This window comes from Alligator mississippiensis, chromosome 5 (genome assembly GCF_030867095.1).
Source record: "Alligator mississippiensis isolate rAllMis1 chromosome 5, rAllMis1, whole genome shotgun sequence".
NCBI lineage: Eukaryota > Metazoa > Chordata > Crocodylia > Alligatoridae > Alligator > Alligator mississippiensis.
In genome coordinates, this window is record NC_081828.1 from 127,614,973 (window position 1) to 127,635,156 (window position 20,184).

The following is a 20,184-nucleotide window of genomic DNA, read 5'->3' on the forward strand; positions in this document are numbered from 1 at the left end:
AACTAAAAAGCAATAATTAAAAAAAAGCAAATTCATTAATAGATTTCTAAAACTAATTACGATTGTGTGCCCCCCCAAAAGCAAGACTTTTCATAGTAAAAAGAAAGATTGTTAAATAAAGCTGGTTACATTTATTTCAAAATTCAGTTAGTAAATCACTATACCATCTAAATATTAATGCAGATCTGATGCACAGAGATATTTCAAGTCGAGTTTACCTGAGTGATGTACTTAATGTATGCATGCTTTAAAAGTGATCTTAAATATTTTAGTGACATCAACTTAACCGCTTTGTCTAAATAAATGTTCTGAAACCAATACCATCTCTAGATTTATTTGCTTTTCAAAAATATCAAATTTTGGACGCTTATCTTGCTGGGGTGATGTGACCTCAGCTGACTTCCTACCCCGGGCTGGACCTGATGACCTCATGAGGTCCCTTCCAGCCCTAATGTCAATGAAATCTATTAAATCTGTCACCTAATAAAGAATATTACATTCCAAGTTAAAGAATGCTTGTGCGCTATGGAAAAAGCACTGAATTTCACTGGCCAGCAGAGGTCTCACAACAGGCTGTGCTCAACTCTAAAGAAATCTTACTATAATTATATCTGAGCTTAGGCTGTGTTAGCATAGCACAAATAAAATAATAAAAACCCCCCGATGAAAACAAGTTTTCAGCTGTTTGAAAATGAAGTATTTTGACATCAAATCATTTGCAACATAATATAAATCACGAATTGCTTTATATTAGATCTGTCCCCTAGAATGTAATGCTCCATCTATAGGAAGCAGAGAATCTTAGGAGTTATGGCAAGGTTACTAAAACAACAAGAAAATACCTTTACAGTCAAAAGAGTTAGAAGCAAATCTACATTAAGCAGCAGTTAAAGGTTCTAGGAATTGTTACCGTGTGTGACAGCTGTTTATTGAAAATGCCTGTAAGCCAGGTAAGGTCCCCCCCCCCGTATCAGAAAATATGTCTTTGGATGATTGAAAACAAGGTTTATCTTAAAAATCACTGAAAACACTAAATTCACACCAGAAAATGAAAAGTTTCCCAAGTTAAGTTTTTTCAATTTAATTCTGAATGTCAATTTTAGTATATGATACAGTGCACATGTACAGTTACACTTACTGAATAATGTGAAGAGACAAATCATCCATATACCTGAAGGTTACCCTTTGACAATATTTGCATTTCTAGAAATGATGTTGAAAAATGAAGAAAGCAGAGACTAAACCTAAAATTAAAAAAGGCTACATAATAATGGAAAACATGCCTTGACCGAGGCATCATCTGTAGAATAACTGACTCCCATCTCACTAAAGCAAGGAAGGAATTCAAAGTTATTCACTCCATAGAAGCAATTATTTAGTTTTGATTAATTAGTACAGTATCTTGCAGCAAATATAATTTTGTTTTCACATTCAATCTCTGGGAATGTGGAAAGACACAACAGTTATACCAGTAGATGCTGTTCCAATATACCTGGCTGGTGCCTCTGCTTCTGTATCAGCATAAATTGAAGTTTAATTGATGTAACTTGAAATGTGAACAAAAACATGGTTAACATTATAGCAGTCAAACTCCACATACTGGTACAGGAGTGGACAGTTATGTTGGAAAAGGATGCCTGTCCTCCTCAACAGCAAACTCTTTTCCATTTTAAGAAATTTGAGAAGCTAGGTTTGTCCACAACCTGGGTTATGTTCAAAGGAACAAGCTAACATTTACTTTAGAAGTACCAAGACCTGTGAAGTCTAACAGAACACTTGCATTTCCACCAGGAATAGACCAGTTAATAAGTGAAATCTTTTAAGTTCTCTCACAAGTAGTTATCAAGCTTCAAAACACTTAATACACTTTAAGAAGAAAGATCTGACACCGGCTAACTGAACAGAACAAGGTACATTATGAATACAAAATGTAGTATTTGGACAGTTACCAATGTAACCAAGTGTTAAAAAGTGTTGAAAACCCAGTCTCCTGGAGTATATTTCATTTAAATGTTTCAGGGTTAAACTTATCCGTCTAAAACCAAAATAAATTAAATCCTAAATTTAAGACTAATCATATTCCCACTTACCAACTAAGTGAGTCCCTGTTTTATATTTGGTCCTGTCACAACCCAAAGTTGTGGTTTTTGTTTGTGTGCGCGCTTCGGCACCGCTAAATTATTTCCTGCTATTTGTCGCTTTCTTTGCACGGTAGAGTTCTCTGCTGCGAGAGAGAACTCTGGTGCAACGGGGGATTTCCCGCCAAATTACAGCTTCTTTGCAGGGTGCATTTTTTCTGCATCAGGGATACACGCTGCAAAGGAGTTCCCGCCATTTGTATTCGGATTCGTGCCACATTATTGGCCCATTCCTAATGTAGGCACACGTGGCGGCTTGCGATTGGCTTGCTAGCTGTACAAAAGGCTTGGGTAGTTTCTGCCCAAGCTGGAGGAGGGAGGACGAGAGAGATTCTGTGTGAAGATCTCCAAGCGCTGCGGACCCTCGCGGACCCAACGCGCCTCCCCTAAGCAGGCAAGAGAGGCAATAGAACAGAACCTACGGAGCTTTCGCTTCTAGCCTCTCCCCGTCGCCGATCGCAATCCCAGACGTATCCTTTTCCCTGCCGGCAAGATTTGTAGACGGACGTGCTGGCCTGAACCCTGCCAGCTGGAACAACTAACATAGTTGTTCAGACGACCGGACCGTTTTCGTCGCAACCGCAAGCAACGTAAGTAAAGTTTTACAACCATAAAGCTTTCTCGGCCTCTCTATTCACCAGCCCGCCTCAACAAACGAGTAATTATTGAATCACCTCGAGTCGGTTTTGGCCGTCCGAGACATGGCGACAAGGATGGGATTGGGAGAGAATACGCTAGAGTTAGAATTGGTTAGGAACTGTCCTTGGCGAGATAACCAACGCCAAGTGAAAAGCTTTGAAGAATTAGAGATACATATCGCTTACCACCAGGCGGGCGGAACGGGTGAAAGATTTGTAAGCGGCCGTTTGTCGCTAAAGGGAGAAGAGGGAATCTCCGAAGACAGAGCCCTGAGAGAAAGGGAAGTGTACTTGCTCCCTGCGGCGTTTGGGTGTATAATGAGAGATGAGCGGGTCCTGTTTAGGCCCCTCGATACTGTGTCCCTCGCTGAACCCAACCTGGCGGGCGAAATGAACTCGACTTTCACCCGGGAGCGTGCCCAATGCCTACGATATGCTCGGGAGAATGAAGAACCGTAGCCCATCGGCCCGTTCCCCCCGGGGATGATAATGTCTAGATTACGGGGTCGCGAGTTTCCATCCGAGCTCCGCGAAGATCTGGAGACGGAGGAACGCCCCGCAGATGAAAGAGTGGCCTTGCGGTACAACAAGGGGGGAGAAGGTAGTGCAACTATTCGTACTATAATGAATCTAATGCAGAGGAATTTAAGTTTAAAGACCCAGCTGCAGATGGCGATCCGATCGGTCAAAGAAGCAGCTGAGAAAAAGGAGCCTGAAACGCCAGTCCAAGATGGCGCCAAGCAAGAGGGAGACTGCGTGGAAGAACCGAAAAAGAAGGGTGGAGCTTCTAACGAACCCGCGAGAGTTCGGTCAGTGACTCCGCCCATCGATGCAGCGCTGTCGCCGGCAACCCCGCCTAGCGATGCAGCAGCATCTTGGCCGACCACGCCTTCCTGCCGACGAAGAGAATCAAGCGGAGGAGTGCATCCGCCCCTCCTGCCTGAAGCAACGACAGCAGCAGTAACCCCGCTGCAACAGTTCAGCCTATGACAACATCGACTCCCGAAAAAGCAGCTTGCCCTGCAGCCACGGTCAACCAAGCAACTGATGAGCGAGATGTCGTCACCTGTCGCATTTGTGCTTGGACAGATCTACAACAACGGTATAAAGAATCTGAGATGGAATCTGATGAAGCTATAATTTCATGGCTAGATCTTATGGCCACGGAATTTAAACGTGATTAAAGAGTAGTCTTCTTTGTCAATTGCCAAGACTGCGTATCCTGATGGAGCCAAGATTATCTTTTGATCGGGACTGTCAACACCCGACTAGGCCCCAAGACACCAGACAACGTGGATCCGATCGCCCACCACTGCCACCAAGAACCCTAGAGGAGCGATACATGTCTGGATTTCTCCTACAGCGTTCCGGACTTAACAAGCGGCAACTTCGGATTTTAGGGGACGCAGGCCAATGGCAGTTAGCTTATGAGTTAGGTTTCCGTTATTTGGAAGAACCAGATGATGAATCTTCGACGATTTCGTCTAATTAAGCCATAAAAATCGTTTAAAACTGTAAGTTTGTTGAATAAGGTCATTAATCTGTTTTGAGAGTTTTTGTTTACAGATCCGGAATTCAGAGCGCGTGGCGAGGAGGAGCCCTAAGAGGGATGACACCACAGAAAGAAGTGAGGGCCTGACGTACGACTTTGTCACGATGCCCACTGAAGCCTTGATCGTACAATTTTGTTATGAATCAGATTATGTGTTTATGTTGATTATTATTTCTTGATTGTTATGTAACTTGATCCCAGGACAGCGAATTTTATGTTTGTGTATTTGTTTGTTGGCTTGTTGACTCGTTTGATGACCACGACAAAACTCTAGATTGTTCAAAGAGTATGGCATAATTTAGCTATGCTCTCAGCAAGGGGGGAATGTCACAACCCAAAGTTGTGGTTTTTGTTTGTGTGCGCGCTTCGGCACCGCTAAATTATTTCCAGCTATTTGTCGCTTTCTTTGCACGGTAGAGTTCTCTGCTGCGAGAGAGAACTCTGGTGCAATGGGGGATTTCCCGCCAAATTACAGCTTCTTTGCAGGGTGCATTTCTTTTGCATCATAGTGATACACGCTGCAAAGGAGTTCCCGCCATTTGTATTTGGATTCGCGCCACATTATTGGCCCATTCCTAATGTAGGTACACGTGGCGGCTAGCGATTGGCTTGCTAGCCGTACAAAAGGCTTGGGTAGTTTCCGCCCAAGCCGGAGGAGGGAGGATGAGAGAGAGATTCTGTGTGAAGATCTCCAAGCGCTGCAGACCCTCGCGGACCCAAAGCGCCTCCCCTAAGCAGGCAATAGAGGCAATAGAACCGAACCTACGGAGCTTTCGCTTCTAGCCTCTCCCTGTCGCCGATCGCAATCCCAGACGTATCCCTTTCCTGTAACTTCGGACCCGCGGAGCCTGAGCAACTCTGGGGAACCTTCCGAACCTCGAACCGGACCTGCAGAGCTTGAATGACTCCGTGGGAGCAATCGATTTGTCGTGTTCCTCTAGCGAGGATCTAAGTGGGAGCTGTGCCTGGAAACCTATCCAGCCTACACCAATACCATCTTTGGGTGTAAGTAAACAATCTTTTCAATCAACCATTACGCCTCCGTAACTAATTCTAGCTCGCGTGTAGCAAACCGCGCCGCCGGTTCTCTCCAGCCCTGCGTGCCCGGGCTGCTGGCCACAGCCCGCGTGTGCTAAAACAGGCCCGGCTCGCCCCCGGCGATGGGAATGAGATTGGAATTGCCGCTTCACATGGCGACAAAGGTGGGATCGGGGCTCGGCCCGCACAGGTCCCACAAGAAAAAAAAAATGAGACGGAATTATCTTGATCTCTAATCTTCTCTCAGTGCCTCCAATTTGATTTCTCTGATCTCTAAAGCTAAGTACAGACAGTCCCAAAGCCGGAGGCTGAATCGATTCAGTCTTTGCAGGTTAGTCTAAACTGTAAAGATTGAACCAGTAAGCAAATGAACAGACATTCACTTTTGAGTCATGAAAATGCAGCCACATGCCTGCAGTGGCTCAAGCCAGAAGCCGGGGGCACTACAGCACAGCTCTCTGAAACGTAGCCAGAAGGGTTTGTGTGTTCGTTTTTTCTTCCTGCTGCCCCCAAAGTCTCTGGGATTTGCCGTCCACACTCACAGCAGCAGGACTCTGCAGGGGTGCTCATCACTTCCTCTTCCAGGTACCTCTGAGATTTGTAGTCTACAGTCACAACCAGCATTAAGCAAGCATAGCAGAAGCAGCTCCATACTCAGGGGTAGGGTAGTTTAACCTCCCCCCACCCTCCCTCCCTGGCCCCAGACCCCAGCTGGGGTTTGTCTGGGGGGTGGGGGAAGAGGGAATGAGCCAGCCAGTGAGGCCAGTAAGCCAGCCGTCACTGCTGCAGCTAGGGAGCAGAGGGGCAAGGCTAGCCCTGCTCTCTGGAGCAGACAGCAGAGCACAGCCCAGCCCAGGGCTGCAAAATGCTGGGATGCTGGGGGACTCAAATTTAACTTGAACCAGGAAGAGGTCTAGGACAGAAGTTTCATAAACTGGTTTGACCCAAATCAGTTAAGTCTGATACTACATTTTAGCCAGGTTTATCTTAAACCAGTTTCAACCATTTTGAATCTGGTTTGTGTGTACTGAACTTCTATTCTGTTACAGGTTTAAACCAGTTTCTGATCACTTAAACCGGTTTATGTGCAATTTCTGTCCCTAGCCTAAGAAATCTATTTTAGCCTATTTAACTTCTTACAACAGACCCCAAGCTTCCTGTCAAGACCTGGACTTGGAAAAGTTAATTAGGGTGGAATTCTCTTTATGGCCACTACTGAGCCACAAAGGAAAAAAAATCAAACAGTAAATGGGAATAAAATATGCCTTTTCATATAACTCTTAAGGCCCAGGCCAGGTCAAACATGAACCAAGGTATTTCTTGTAGGAAGTTGTGATCCGTTGATGCCACTAAATTTCTAATCTGTTACTAGCAGCATGAATACAAAAAGACCTGAGAAATAGTGTCCTGCATTCAAAAACTTGTTTAAGTCTATCCCCATGGTGGCCAAACTGCAATTCACGAGCTGCTTGCCGGCACAGTATTTTCAGCTCTCTGGAAACTGGCCGAAGCCCTGCCCTGTTCTCCCCGAGTCGGTGCTGGGGGACAGTGCAGCCCAGTACCTTCCACTGCTCCAGCTTTCCCCACAGGGAGCATGCCCTGAGCTTACCCTCCTCCCTTTTCTGCCTCCAGGACTGCCAGCTCAGGTGCTGGGCTGCCAGGGTGGGGGTTGCATCCATGCTGCTTACTCTGGGGCATACTTCCCACAGGGAAAGAAATCCACCTCCACTCCGGATTGTTCAGAGGCCTCCCCCTCCACCAGGCCCTTGAACTTCAGTGAAGGATCAGATGTGGCTCCCAGGGTGAGCAACTCTGGCCACCCCTGGTCTATCCCAACCATGTCTAATAAAATCATCATCTACAAAAATCCTTGCATCTTGCAGTATGAATGCAAGGTTTTTGAGATTTTACAAATAGGCTCAACAACTTTGTACTTGAGGGTTTGTTTTTTATTCCTTATGCAAGTTTCCTGAAATTTCTTCACTTTTTGGTCAGTTCAATGCGGGGGGGGGGGAGGGGGGGTGTCTCCTGATATGGGGGAGGAACAAAAGCAATTCAATGATAGAAAAGATGGTGAGAAAAAAGTGATTCCTACAGGTATAAAGAGAAATGAAGATCTTCCTTTTCCAAATATCTGGTTTATGCATCTGCCAAGAATTTCAGAGGTTTGGGGTCAAGAACAAAGGTAAAAACCATATTTCTGAGTTTATACACACTTCTGTTGTGAAACAATTGGATAGGCTTCTGCCAGAGCAAGTCTCCTGACTGCCAACTAACTTCATCCTAAGAAAAAAAGGCTTCTTTTTCTATGAAGCCAACACAGGAAGATGTAATTATTTCCCAGCAAGTCAAATGCAGCTGAACACAGAATTTTTTCTTCCAAATAAACTCTCTAAAGGAAAAGGTATTCAAAGTTGGGACAAGATAGGCCTCCCTTAGAGCTGAATCGGATTCTCGGCAAAGCTATTACGAGCAGAAAATGCTGGAAAGAAGCCCAGAACTTTTCATTCAGTTGCAATACAAAAGGAATACTGGATAGATGTTTATTATACCTGACTAGGAAGGAAGAACCTAAGTGGCACACTGAAAACAACTGGTACACAAGATTTATGTGGAACTTTCCTACTAAAGGCGATCCTTTAAGACCACAGGACTTCAGTAACATTTCCTCTTGAGCATTATATAGCTCAGAGGAGAATAGCCACTTATCCACAGAAGCCTCCTGAAAGCATCCCCACTGAGAAAGCTGGGCAGTAGTCATTGATGCTCTGAAATCAAGGATAAAACTTAGGATGAAAGTTTGCAAAAAGCCATACCTCAACCAATGCACACTTTCCTCTTGAGGCTTTTCTCCTTTAAGCATGGTCCAGTATAGAAATAAAATCTCAAGAAGGGATGGACAGTCCTCAATAAAATTACTCTTTTATGGAAGATTTGAATTCACTGATTTGTAAGCCCTTCATAAGTGATTCTGAAGCTTCATTATGTAACTTCCAAGAGGCAAGATTAAAGTATCCTAGTAGGACCTGGAAGCCAGGAAGAATTCACTGATCTTCTTTATTCCATGGCCAGTGAAATGCTTGAGTGGATGGCTGACTTCAGGTCATGTAAGATTATACACTTCTTCAGAATCTAAGACTAAGACTCCCTCCACAGATGAGCTCTTTTCTCCTTTATGCAAATTGGGTGGACTGCTCTGTACACCACATTTAAAAGTGCCCTCAAGATAATGAAAACTATTTCTTTAAAACTGTTGAAATTTGAACTCTTCAGTGGAGTTTCATAAAAGCTACATACATACCCTATATGCTTTTTTCATCCCCTTTTGCTTTAAAGAGCAAACTCTAAAAGCAAAACTTAGGGTTGGTGGTTGTAGTGTTGATCTAAGGACATAGGCAGACAAGGTTCTTTGAGTAAATGTATCTTTTATTAGACCAACTAAATAGTTGGAAAGATTGTTCTTTGCAAGCTTTTGGGTACAAACACCCTTCTTCAGGCACAGGGAGAGCAAATTTAGACCCTTACATTTTGACACATCTTGGATTAAAACACTTTTTTTCCCAATACTTATAAAATAGATGTTTTAACTTTAAATTAATGGATAAGGCAATAAAGAGCAAAAGTGTGCGCCATGGTAAAGTTATGGTAAAAATTTTAAAAAGCCAAAAATCTGAATCACAATGAATAATTGTTGTGGAGTTTTCTTTTACCCCATTACTAGTAAACAACCCAGCTATCTCCATTAGAAAAGACAGTAGAAATCTGTGCAGGACTGAATTTGGAAGGGACTGAAAGTGGTGAAAGATTATGGGACTCCTTCCCAGGAAGTGAGCTATATAAGAACTATTTACAAAATCTGCAAGCAAATTTTTGGTTGAGTCTCAGAGGAGGACTGAATGTGCCGTCTGTAAATAAAATAACATCAAGAAGCTGTTATTCATCTCTTTGAACAAAACTGAGGGTTCAGTCTGTCAGTTATCTTAAAGTTATTTTTAATTTGCTTCAGCTACAGACGATTGAGGTGTTCTGACTACTAGTAAACATCCAGTCTGAAAAAGATTTGCTATAACAAAAAAAGTATTCAGAAGAGCTGAATAAAGACTTTGACTTTATTTAATAAATCCTATTTGAAAGGCCATGACAGATGGGATTGGAAATTGAGCTCATATTTTGGATTTTACTGATGGTACAATAAGTGAACCATGCTTCTGAAAGAAAATTATTGATCAAAATACTTAGGCTCGGTTTCCCCTGAAGAGAAGGGGCTGTGAGATAGAATTCTATCTACAGCTACTGTTCAAACTATACAACATAATTTGAATTGGGAGGCAAAGAAAAACAAAAATTTGGCAATGACAGACAACTTTTACCGTTACTTAAATTTTAATACATAAAAAGTAAAATTTTCAAAGCTTAAGTAGTCTGCCCCTTACTGTAAAAGTACATAGTATCAACACCGCAATTACAAAACACCAAAGTAAAACTGAATACATTACCTAGGAAAGCAGCAGCTTCCTTTGTTTTTGTCACTCCAGATATCTTTAAAGGTTCCCATTTCACCAGCTAGCCACAATTTAATGAGCTAAAAGAACAGCAGAGCTTTCCAGTCCTGAATATTAACCCTTCAAAGAGAGAGCACCCTTACTTTGTTTTACTCTCCTCTTATCTTTCATCTCCTATTTTATTCCTATAATCAAACTTTTACATGTCCATCCTCTCCATTTATCTTCAGAGCTGCTCTATCCAGTGAAGTACTTCCCTAGTTCTCAAGTTTAGGAAAGAGCTAAATTTGGCAGCAGCCAGTAGCAGCAGGCAACATACTTCCCTAGTACCCTGCTACTCTGTGCCGATGCTGCTTACCCCCTGGTGCCTTCCCAAATACAACTGGAGGTACGCGTACCCCTAGGGGACAACCCCTAGTGTAGACAACCAGCAGCATCGTGAGCATGAGCTGTGGGGTGGGGGATATGGTGATAACTGGCTATATGACAGTAATAAACTAAGATAGGTTTGTTGGAGATACAAGAAGGTAACTAGTCAAGATAAGGTTATCTACATGCTGTTCTCCTTTGGACTTGGCTTACTAGAAAATTTTGGCAAGTTAGCATCCTTGTGAAGCACCAATTGAAACTGACACAATGCTGCCTACTGCACTGAAGTCAAGGAAGAATGGGACAATTTGTGTTTAGCATTGTATCAACTCACTCATTCTTTCAAAATCATCTTTAAGCAATTAACATGTTAAGTGTGTACAATCCCTAGTATGAAACAGTCACATTCCTGTCATTCAAGAGACTTCAACTTACCTGTGCCTAGTTCAGCACTATCACTTACTGCCAGAGAGGTAATACTGTAACTGTACTGAATAGAATTGTTGCCCTTGGAACGGTATTTCAACATAGGTGTTAGTAAATCAATGAAATAAGTAAGTATATCACTTATGACTAACCTAACCTGAGCTACTTTAACAAACAAATACCAAAAATTAATAGCACCAATTATTTTAGATATGTTGTTGTAGCTATTACCTATGTGTATATTTACAGTTTTAGAAGTGCATATTGCTATCTAAACTCTTAAAAACACACAAGCTAGGTTGTAAAACTGAGAGAATAAATGCAAATGCACATTTTCGATAATTTAAAAAAGTTAATTAGAATGGCATGCAATATGCTACCACAGAGCTAACTGAAGTGTTTAATACAGCAGTTCCCAACCTTGGGTTTGCGACCCCATTTGGGGCACAATGATAAAAATGGATTTGCAAAGTATCACAGATGTTCTCCTTTAAAAGGACAAAAAAGCAGGAAACAGTCAGATCCCTTTGCAGGCTGGCAGACTTCCAGCCTGCAAGTGGCTGCTTGAGGCTAGGGGGGAGCGGGAGGAGGGAGATTAGGCAGGGGATGTCACATGCATGTGCACACACATACGTGCATGTGGCAGCCAGAAGAGCATCTCCCTCCAGGGAAGTCTACCGGGGGCGGGGGTGCAGGTTGAGGCCCACACGGTGAGGGAGAGAGGAAGTGGGGCAGGGCTACGGACGGTGCCCAGCTGGGCCAGTTCATGGGGCCTGGGCAAGAATGCAAGGCCCAGCTGGGGGAGCAGGATGGAGCCATGGGCAATTTGTCCAGGAGGTGGCAGGAAGGCATGTGCTCTCCCCCCCGCCCGATTTGTGCACAGGGAGGGGGCAGATGCAGATTTACCTATTGCGGGCTCAGGGTTCCTTGCCCTGCTGCCCTCCCCCCAGGGCCATGCAGCAGAGCAGGGTGGGGAGGCTCAGTGACACTACTGGGAGCCTGATGCCAGTCATACCACCATGGCAAAGCACCATCTGCCCACCTGGCAGTAGTGTGGGGCACAACTCTGCACCACCAGTGCAGAGGAGAGGTCAGGAAGCCCCAAGCCTGCAGCCTGTATCCAGCCCCCATCCCCATGGGCTCTGCTCCGGCTGCGCCACCTGCAGGGGGAGGGGACAGGGCATTTGGTGGGGGACGGCACGCTGCAGGTTGGAAGTGAGGGGCCATGCTGAGGAAGTGGGATCATAAATGGAATCATGCTGAGGAAAATGCTTTGCTGCCAGGCTACTTTGGGTTGTAATACCGTATTTGCTCCTACATCTCAAAAGGTATGGAGATTTAGAAAATTACCCCCATGCAGAATTACAACCTTCCTGCCAGGTGAGAGAGCTCAATAACCCCTAAAGAAGATTAGGAGAAAAATGTGCCTTATTTTTAAAGGTTATAAAGCACAATGATAAATGAATTCACCTGTTCTTCAAAATATAATGAGCATGCAGGTCCAAAGCACAAATAATGCCACTGGCAATCTGTACCAAGGAACAGAAGCCCTGACATCTAAACACTGACAAATGGTGATGTTTGAAACAAGATGCAGAGGTGAAACATTAAACTTATGGCTTGTCTACATGCCAAAGTTGCCCAAGCTTAACTGAGGCCAGTTAAGATAGTACAAACCTGTCAACTCAATAAGCCTAAAACCTACGCTTTAATTAAGCAAGCATTCAGACGACTGTATTCAGACTAGCCTATAGTAATTGGGGCAAATGACTGAAAACAACAACAAAAATATACAAAATGGTGAATCAAAAGGGCAATGCAACTTTAATGAGCACTTACTTTGTTAGCTGCCCTTTGTTTTTGTTGTTGTCCACTCCATTGTATGTAACAGCTGCCAGTTTTCTGCTCCTGTAGTTCTCATAATGTACATTGTTAGTGACATCCTTCAGGTCCTGCATGTGAGTTCTGTCAAAGCAAGAGTAAGATGTCAGCAGACTTCATAAATATGAAAAACCGAATGATCTACAAAACCAGTTCCTGGGGGACCTTGTCTTATATTCAAGTAAACACGGTAATTCTTAAATCTTAAGCAACTAATTCAAATACTAATCAATATGCATAACGACAATATACATTTAAGGCCAGATATTTTTCTTAACAAAGACTTTTATTCCTCCATTTAGAAGTTTGAATGACAGCAGTCATAGAAAATGGACACCATCTCGCATCGTACAACACTGCAAATCTGTAGGGTTCCACTTTTTATCACAAATCATCTACAAAACATTCATTTTTGTAAGAACTTGTAAATGAGAACTGATATGAAATAATGCTCTTTAGTCAAGTAGTAATTTTACATTTAAAACGCTTATAAACATTTCTCAGGAGATGATGTAGCAATGCAAGCTTTTTCTTTTAGTTGCTGGGCATCATATATTAGCAGCCAAGTTTCCAAGATAAAGGCTCATGAAACAAATATCCAAAATATAAATTTCAGTAGTATGAAAAAAAGCCTTTGGAGTGAAGCTAAGCTGTCAAAGAGTAATTGTTAAACAAATGTTTCTCACTGATGAGTTAAACACATGGGCCAGGCATCAAATTTGGCCTGCTGGGCTCTTTCATGCAACTATCAGGCACAATGCCTAAAACACAACACAAACTCTAACATGCTACAGGTAAAGCAACGGAAACAAAGGAACTGTCAATATCTTCCTGCTGCAAGAACAAGCAATAGATTTCTTTAAAAATACACTTGAGATGCAAGCATGGGTATCTGGTGCCTCTTGAGTCATCGGGGGGGCATGTGCTGCCCCCCCCCCCACCAGTCAGTGACGGAAGGGGAAGGGGGAACCCCCCCAGCAGCTGATATCACTCACCGAAAAAGTGGCTGCGCCGCTTCTGGAACTCCCGCGGCCGCTTCTGGAAGCGGCACGGCTGCTTTTGCTAGCAGCCCCGCTCTCTGGCCGGTGCTCGCAGGGGATGCTCCTGCCTACCCACCAGCTAAACAGGAAGCGCGGCCTGAAAGGGGGTGCACGTGAACCCCTGTGCACCCCCTATGTGTTGCCCCTGGATGCAAGGTAGAGCACCAAGCCCTCCCACTATAGAAGAGGGCAAAAACCCCTACAGCTCAAGCTGGTCTGACCCTGGCATAAAATTCTTTCCTGATCCCAGTGGTGCAATTGGCCTGACCCCCCCCATGGAGGAGCAAAACACTTCTAACCAGAAGTGTCCAGATTTTTTAAATCTCAGCAAAAGCATCCAATCAAAATGCCAGCACCGCTGGCAGCCAACATCAACTGCTTCTGAGGAAAGTGGAAAAAGAACCCCTAACCCATAAATAAGAAGGAAAGAAAAAAATTCCTTCCTGGCCCAACGCAGTAATCAGCCCACAAGCATGGGAAAAAACAAAACCTTTGCACTCTGCACTGAAGCCTAAGGTCTACAAACAAAACTTACGATATTATACATCCTAACTGGTCTCAGTTAAGGCCTCATCAATCCTGCATGACCAGAATGATGTCTTGTAGCATAACAGAGAAGTCTCTCTGTGAAATTTAAATTCAATGAGGAAATATGAAGTGTCTTCAAACAATGGTGCAATGGTTCAGATAGTGTAGAAGATAGTGTAGTGTAAGTTGCAGTTACTACTGATAAAGATGCACAGTCCTGAAACTGGCAACAAAGATAGTACTGAGGTCAGTGTCAAGGTTTACAAACAAATAGGTATGAAGGGCATCCCAACTGGTACCAAGGACCATGAGAAAGTTGGAACTAGGCTGGAACCTAGATAATGCCTAGTATAGCCTTTTCAAGTACTGGATGAAGGATCTGGGGATTGGACACCCTCTCTTTCAATACAAAGGAGAAGGCCTGAATACCTCAGAGAAAGGTTCAAGTTAAGGGAAATGACACCTCATCTCAGAATGCAGCCAGTGTGGAAAAGGTACTGACAATCCTTTTAGGAGAGAAATTCCTGTGTTTCATTGTTTGGGTACTCTGATTCAGAGATGATATACAATGATTTTTCCATTAAATCATTTGAGAAATTGGGCTTCTTTTCTGAAAAATTTGCAGATGTTGCATGTTTCTTTCACATATTCTTCTCCCCAAGACAAACTAAAACTCTTTAGCACCCATATCACTTGTGTGCATAACAACCTCACAAGAGGGGTTGTACTGAAGCCTTGAGTTTTCTGCACTAGAGTAAGGTGTCGGATAAAACCTATGAGTGAGGTCAAGAAAACAATAATATTTTTCCCATGCAAAAATGTTTTAGAAGAATACATTTGTGTATATATTACTGTTCATAAACTACAGGCAACAGGTGAAGCTCTTGCTTGAAATGCAAGCAGCAAGGAGGAACTGAGGAAGGGTAGGGTAGGTCTCTTAGCTTTCATGTCTTGAGTTGGAGGCATGGGCCATACTTATAGGGACTACTACAAAAATTCTGCAACTTGGGTGCAGGAGGTATACATACTTCTGTAAAAGGAATGTCTTTATATTTTTATATTATAGACTACACATGTATGGGAACACAAGCACTTGAATATTTGTATTTTATTTCATTTTATTTTTTTTTTTAAAGACAGCCTATAGTAATAGAGACTGTAGCTTCCACTCTCTCTGATATTCAACTAAAACCCTTTACAAAAGCTATGCATAATATTGCTTATAAGCCACTTACCTTATTAACATGTTTCTTAAAATTGTGAAGTCACAGTGCTCACCGTTTTCAACTGCAGAAATAAAGGTAAATGTATACTGAGACATCAGTATCTTAAATGTCAAAACACAGAGAGAAGATATTTACTAGCATCTCCTATGCATTTCCTTTTAATTCCTATTGAGAATCCTGTATCTTTCTTTAAGTTTTATACCTGTCATGCCAGACTATGCTTATTGCTAGAACTCTTTTGCCACTATAGGAATATTATATGTTATACCAGCCAAGTACACCTGTGGCCATAGTGACAAATTGTAGTCCACAGCAAGTAGAGCAAAATTATCTCCTATTAGTAAAATAAACTAAATAACTAATGAAATAAAAAGCACAAATATTTTGCTAAGTCCTGCCACAAGGGAAGTGCTCCTATGCTGCTCAAGGACCATACTAACCAGTCTGTATTGTAAACCCAATTTGTGTGTAACAACTTTACAATCACACAAACAAAACAGATGTTCATCTTACCACTTAAATGCACTGACTGTGCAACAGCATACAATTAATGAGTTTAGTGGAGAAAGTGAGCAGAGCTTTCCAAATGAATTTGATGGAGGAATTTAAAGGGGCTCCAATGTTATAAACAAATGAGGGATGGAAATAAGACTACACAAAACCCTTTGGTATGTAGCAGCTCAGTAGTTACAAAAGGCATGCACGAAGTCCCTTGAATAGGAGAGGAATGAGTAGCAGATTGTAGGAAGTCCCCAAAATAAAAAGGGGGATGGGAGTGTGACATGGAATTACAGGGAGTGAAGAAATTAACACAAAGGGCAAATTCAGTATTATTCCATTCAACTTCTTTAATCCGTGGTTATTTTACGCCACAGATAGGAATTTGCAAGTTCCTGCTACGACAGTCCATTTATGTATTGTATGAAATCGTGCTCCCAGGATAACATTAGTTCTCTGATCATTCTAGCAACAGGTGGTGTGGTCTTGTGAAACAGATCAAGAGGTTCTCTGTAGCTGAATGACAAGTCTCAGAGATAAGAGCATCAACTGACATTTATAGATGTTTGTCTGAAAGTAAATTTGTATATTTCAAAAATGCTAAAGCAAGAGCCTTAAACACTGTGCAGCTGCTTTTTACTTTATGCCAAACCCCATTTCCTGTCACATGTACTTCAAAGAGCTATAGCATTTCCTTTAAAAGTATTTACATGCACAGTGCTCTTCTGTTATTTAGTGTTACATCACATTGCATTGCAGTTAGCTATATTTTTGTCTTTTTTAATGCGTTATTTTCATTCGCTATAAAGTTAATTGATAGCACAGTTATCTAGGAAGAGTTCGGGATGGTTGTTTCAAATAGGCTGCAATCACACTAGGCAGAGAATAAGCCTTCAGAACAGTGTTATTTAGCAAAGGCAGTGTTTTAGTCTTTGTGCATGCCTGATTTTTCATGTAATACACATAGCAAGTAAATGGCATTAAATAATTATGTTGAAGAAAATCTGTTGATCTTCAAACATCTAAAGTGATAAACCATCTTTTTCTACTTGCAATAAAAATATTAAATTTTAATGAAATGTTATAACTGTAGACTAGCATTTGACCTGTTAAATTGAAGCATATGTTTCATTGTGAAATAACCTCAAATATGCTTAACCTTGAAGTTAAACAGGAAAAAATATATATTATATATATTCTGATGAAAACAAAACAAAAAATTGCATTTACTCTAAATGGGTAAAGTAGCATCCCTAACAGGAAAACTCCTGGACCCGAGCAGCTAGGAAAATTAATTTGTTCAATAAATCATCTGGATTTTTTTTTTTTAAATACTGACAAAATAGAAGCATCGCAAGTACCTGTAAAGGATTAACTTTAAGCATCAGCTTGTTTTATGTACAACAATGTATGAATTCAAATTAAAGTACAAGCTGCAGTCTAATTACAGTTCCTGCTAGGAGAATCCTCCATGAACCTACATAAACAAATGCAACTTGGTCTAAAGCTGGCAAATGAGACTTTTACACAAGCTACCTCAGAAAAAAAACAGCAAGGTTTCTTAAATTTTCTGGTGGAAATGCATCAAAATAAAATAGTAAATATTTTGATGCAAAGAATACATTTTTATATAGTATTGCAGAAGAATATAAGAAGAGTCATTTACTGGGTTAGACCATAGGTCCAATCTTGCCCAGTATCTTGTGTCACACAGTGGGAGAGAGTGGATGCTGGAAGGGAGAGTGAACTGGGTATGACTAGGGTTTTTTTCCCCACCACTGTTTCTCTCAAACTTGCAGCTTCCAACATTCAAGGTCTAGGAAGTTCTCATTCAGAGGCTGTACTCCTCACTCCCACACTCAATAGGAGAAAAATAAAATAAAAATCATACTCCTTGTTTTTCATATTATGGAATAAATCCCCTCCAATAGTATAAAAGCAAAGAAGTTATTACAACTATGTATGTTGTAGTAGTTCCTAATACATTCATGGAACAATAGTGCTACAAATAAGAAAAATCCTTACCTTCTGCAACACCCCAAGGATACTGCCTTCCTCTGACTCTCTTGCCATTGACTTCAATGATTGTGTTACTACCTACCACAGCAAGAGGTAAACGATCCTACAAAGTAAAGTATTGCTTTTCAATAGCAGTACATTTCTAGTGTAAGCCTTATCTAGGATAAAAGTTAGTCTTTATTGTATAGTCCTTCCAAAATGAAACAACACTTCCACTATTACTGATACTTAACCAATTTTATCATGATGTAGCCACCTCTGCAATTCTCTGAATTATGATAATTTCTTACAGAGATTTACAAAGCCAGGTATTTTATAAACTGTACAATATAAAAGTTAATTAAAAACAGTAGCTGCCAGCCAATCATTATGCATGAATCTGTATTACCACTGAACGTTTATCAACCTCTGTAGCAATTATGTATTTCCATCAACTACTATGATCTGTTATTTTGACTAGCTCTTATAGCCATAACTTTTTAGTTCTTCTCCATCAAAGATGGTAACTTCAGGTTCTCATTCTTAGCAGAAAAAACTCATGTTTATATACCAGCAACCAAAACCCCAAGAAAAAAAATTATCTAAAAGAAGCTTACAAGTTAAACCTTCAGACATCTTCCCCTTAGCTTTAACTCTGCTTCGTTCCCCCCAAGTTCGGAAGGTTTTCACCAAAATAACTTTTATCTGAGCTACTTGTTTTGCTTACCTTGTGAAAATGAAAGGTCTTCTAGCTCCAAATTTAATAATTCTTTCCCCCACCAAAGTAATAACTCTTTTAAAAAGTTTGATACAAGACTGGAAGAAAGCTATTATGAACTGTCCATGCAGTTTCAAAATTAACATTGGACATCTCAAAAAAAGAAAAAAAAGTGGAAGCCATTTAGTTAGGAAGAGTGCATTTCAAAATGCAATAATTATCTACCTTTATCTTTTTAACAATTTTGTTTTCTTCTTCATCATCTGTTTCTGGAAATTCATATATTTTAATTTTGTGCTCTTGGATTTCTTTCATTATCTAAAAGGTGAAAATGTTAGGTTACTAAAGAAACAATTAAAAAACGAACAAGCAAACAGTTAGTGCATGCTTTACTGCCTTTTCATTATTTTACTTATTGCTGTAAATTGGTCCCTCTTCCTCCCCTCCACCCCCCATTTTCCTGGTGAGTTGACTGGTTTCTAATCTGACTTCTGTAATCCCATCACAGTCCTTTAAATTAATTCTTAGCACCTCCAGATCTGAATGTTAATTACAGCTTGAACTGAACAGCCAACATCCCATTGCATTTTGAAAGACCCTAGATTCTTTTCCAGAAGTGTCAAGTATGTTTAAGTTCCACTTATTTAAATTCAAAGATTCAAGTTCCTTCTGTAACTATTCCTTCTATTCCTTGTAGGGTTGGAATGCTGCTGTAGCTGAGATTAGAAGCTTGTCACTTTGTTCTATGTCTAGAACTCCCTTTCAGACTTTTACATTTAACAGACAAAAATTAGCAAACAGGCCCAATTTGTCTTGAATCATATTGCACTATTAATATTTCTCCCCTTGGGGCAAGTAGTAAGGTAAACTCCACCAAGAATTATATTTAAAATTAGAGATAGAAAATGACTCAGTTCTTCTGTTTCAGGGTGTTGCTTCAGGGTTTAAATCTTCACTGTATGAAAAGTTAAGCCTCCATGGAAACCTATGCCATAAATCAAGCCAGACTGTAAATAACTAACCTGTTTCTTAAACTGTTGGCATTCCTCTGGTGTAAGTGTGTCTGCTTTGGCAATAAGTGGAATGATATTCACTTTTTCATGCAAGCGCTTCATAAACTCAATATCCAAAGGTTTAAGTCTGAAAAACAAAAGCAAAACCTTGCAAAATAATTATTTAAGCAAAGACTTGTTAATAAACATATTATGCTGTCCACATAACTACTCAAGAGATTTACTGGTGGCACCTGGTTTAGAATGAAATTCACTGTTTGTATCTACTATAAGAACTCTGTTAACATTACATGGTATTACAGCAATATGCCATAAGTTAATGTCATTAAAAGGTTAACACACTGCTACTCTGTTGACTGGAAGTTAAGTCTGTTCACATATGTGATCACAAGAATCTTCCTGCAGTTGGTCTGTAAGAAAGACCAAGCCCCAATACTGGTGTCCAATGGAGATGCTCATTAACTCAGCTGGTAGGAGCCAGCGTTGAAGTCCATTTTCTGTCCTCACTTACATGTGAGGAAGATCATGTCAGAAAATTGTGCTCATTTGTTTACAAACTCTTCTCAAAATAGGAGCTGTGAAACCTACATGATACGCCTTCACCTATGGAATAACTGAA

At 41.2% G+C, this 20,184-nt stretch overlaps 1 protein-coding gene across 2 annotated transcripts in view; it reads right to left on the bottom strand.

Moving 5' to 3' along the window:
• The window catches only part of SEPTIN7 (septin 7), a 98,156-nt gene that overhangs the window by 11,221 nt on the left and 66,751 nt on the right, over nucleotides 1-20,184 (bottom strand). For both annotated transcript variants that reach the window (XM_059728687.1, XM_059728686.1), the window contains exons 6-10: nucleotides 19,575-19,692; nucleotides 18,778-18,870; nucleotides 17,862-17,958; nucleotides 15,348-15,399; nucleotides 12,503-12,628 (exon numbers count right to left, since the gene is read on the bottom strand). In XM_059728687.1, the coding sequence (XP_059584670.1) occupies nucleotides 12,503-12,628; nucleotides 15,348-15,399; nucleotides 17,862-17,958; nucleotides 18,778-18,870; nucleotides 19,575-19,692 (486 nt within the window). The remainder of the gene's footprint in view (nucleotides 1-12,502; nucleotides 12,629-15,347; nucleotides 15,400-17,861; nucleotides 17,959-18,777; nucleotides 18,871-19,574; nucleotides 19,693-20,184) is intronic.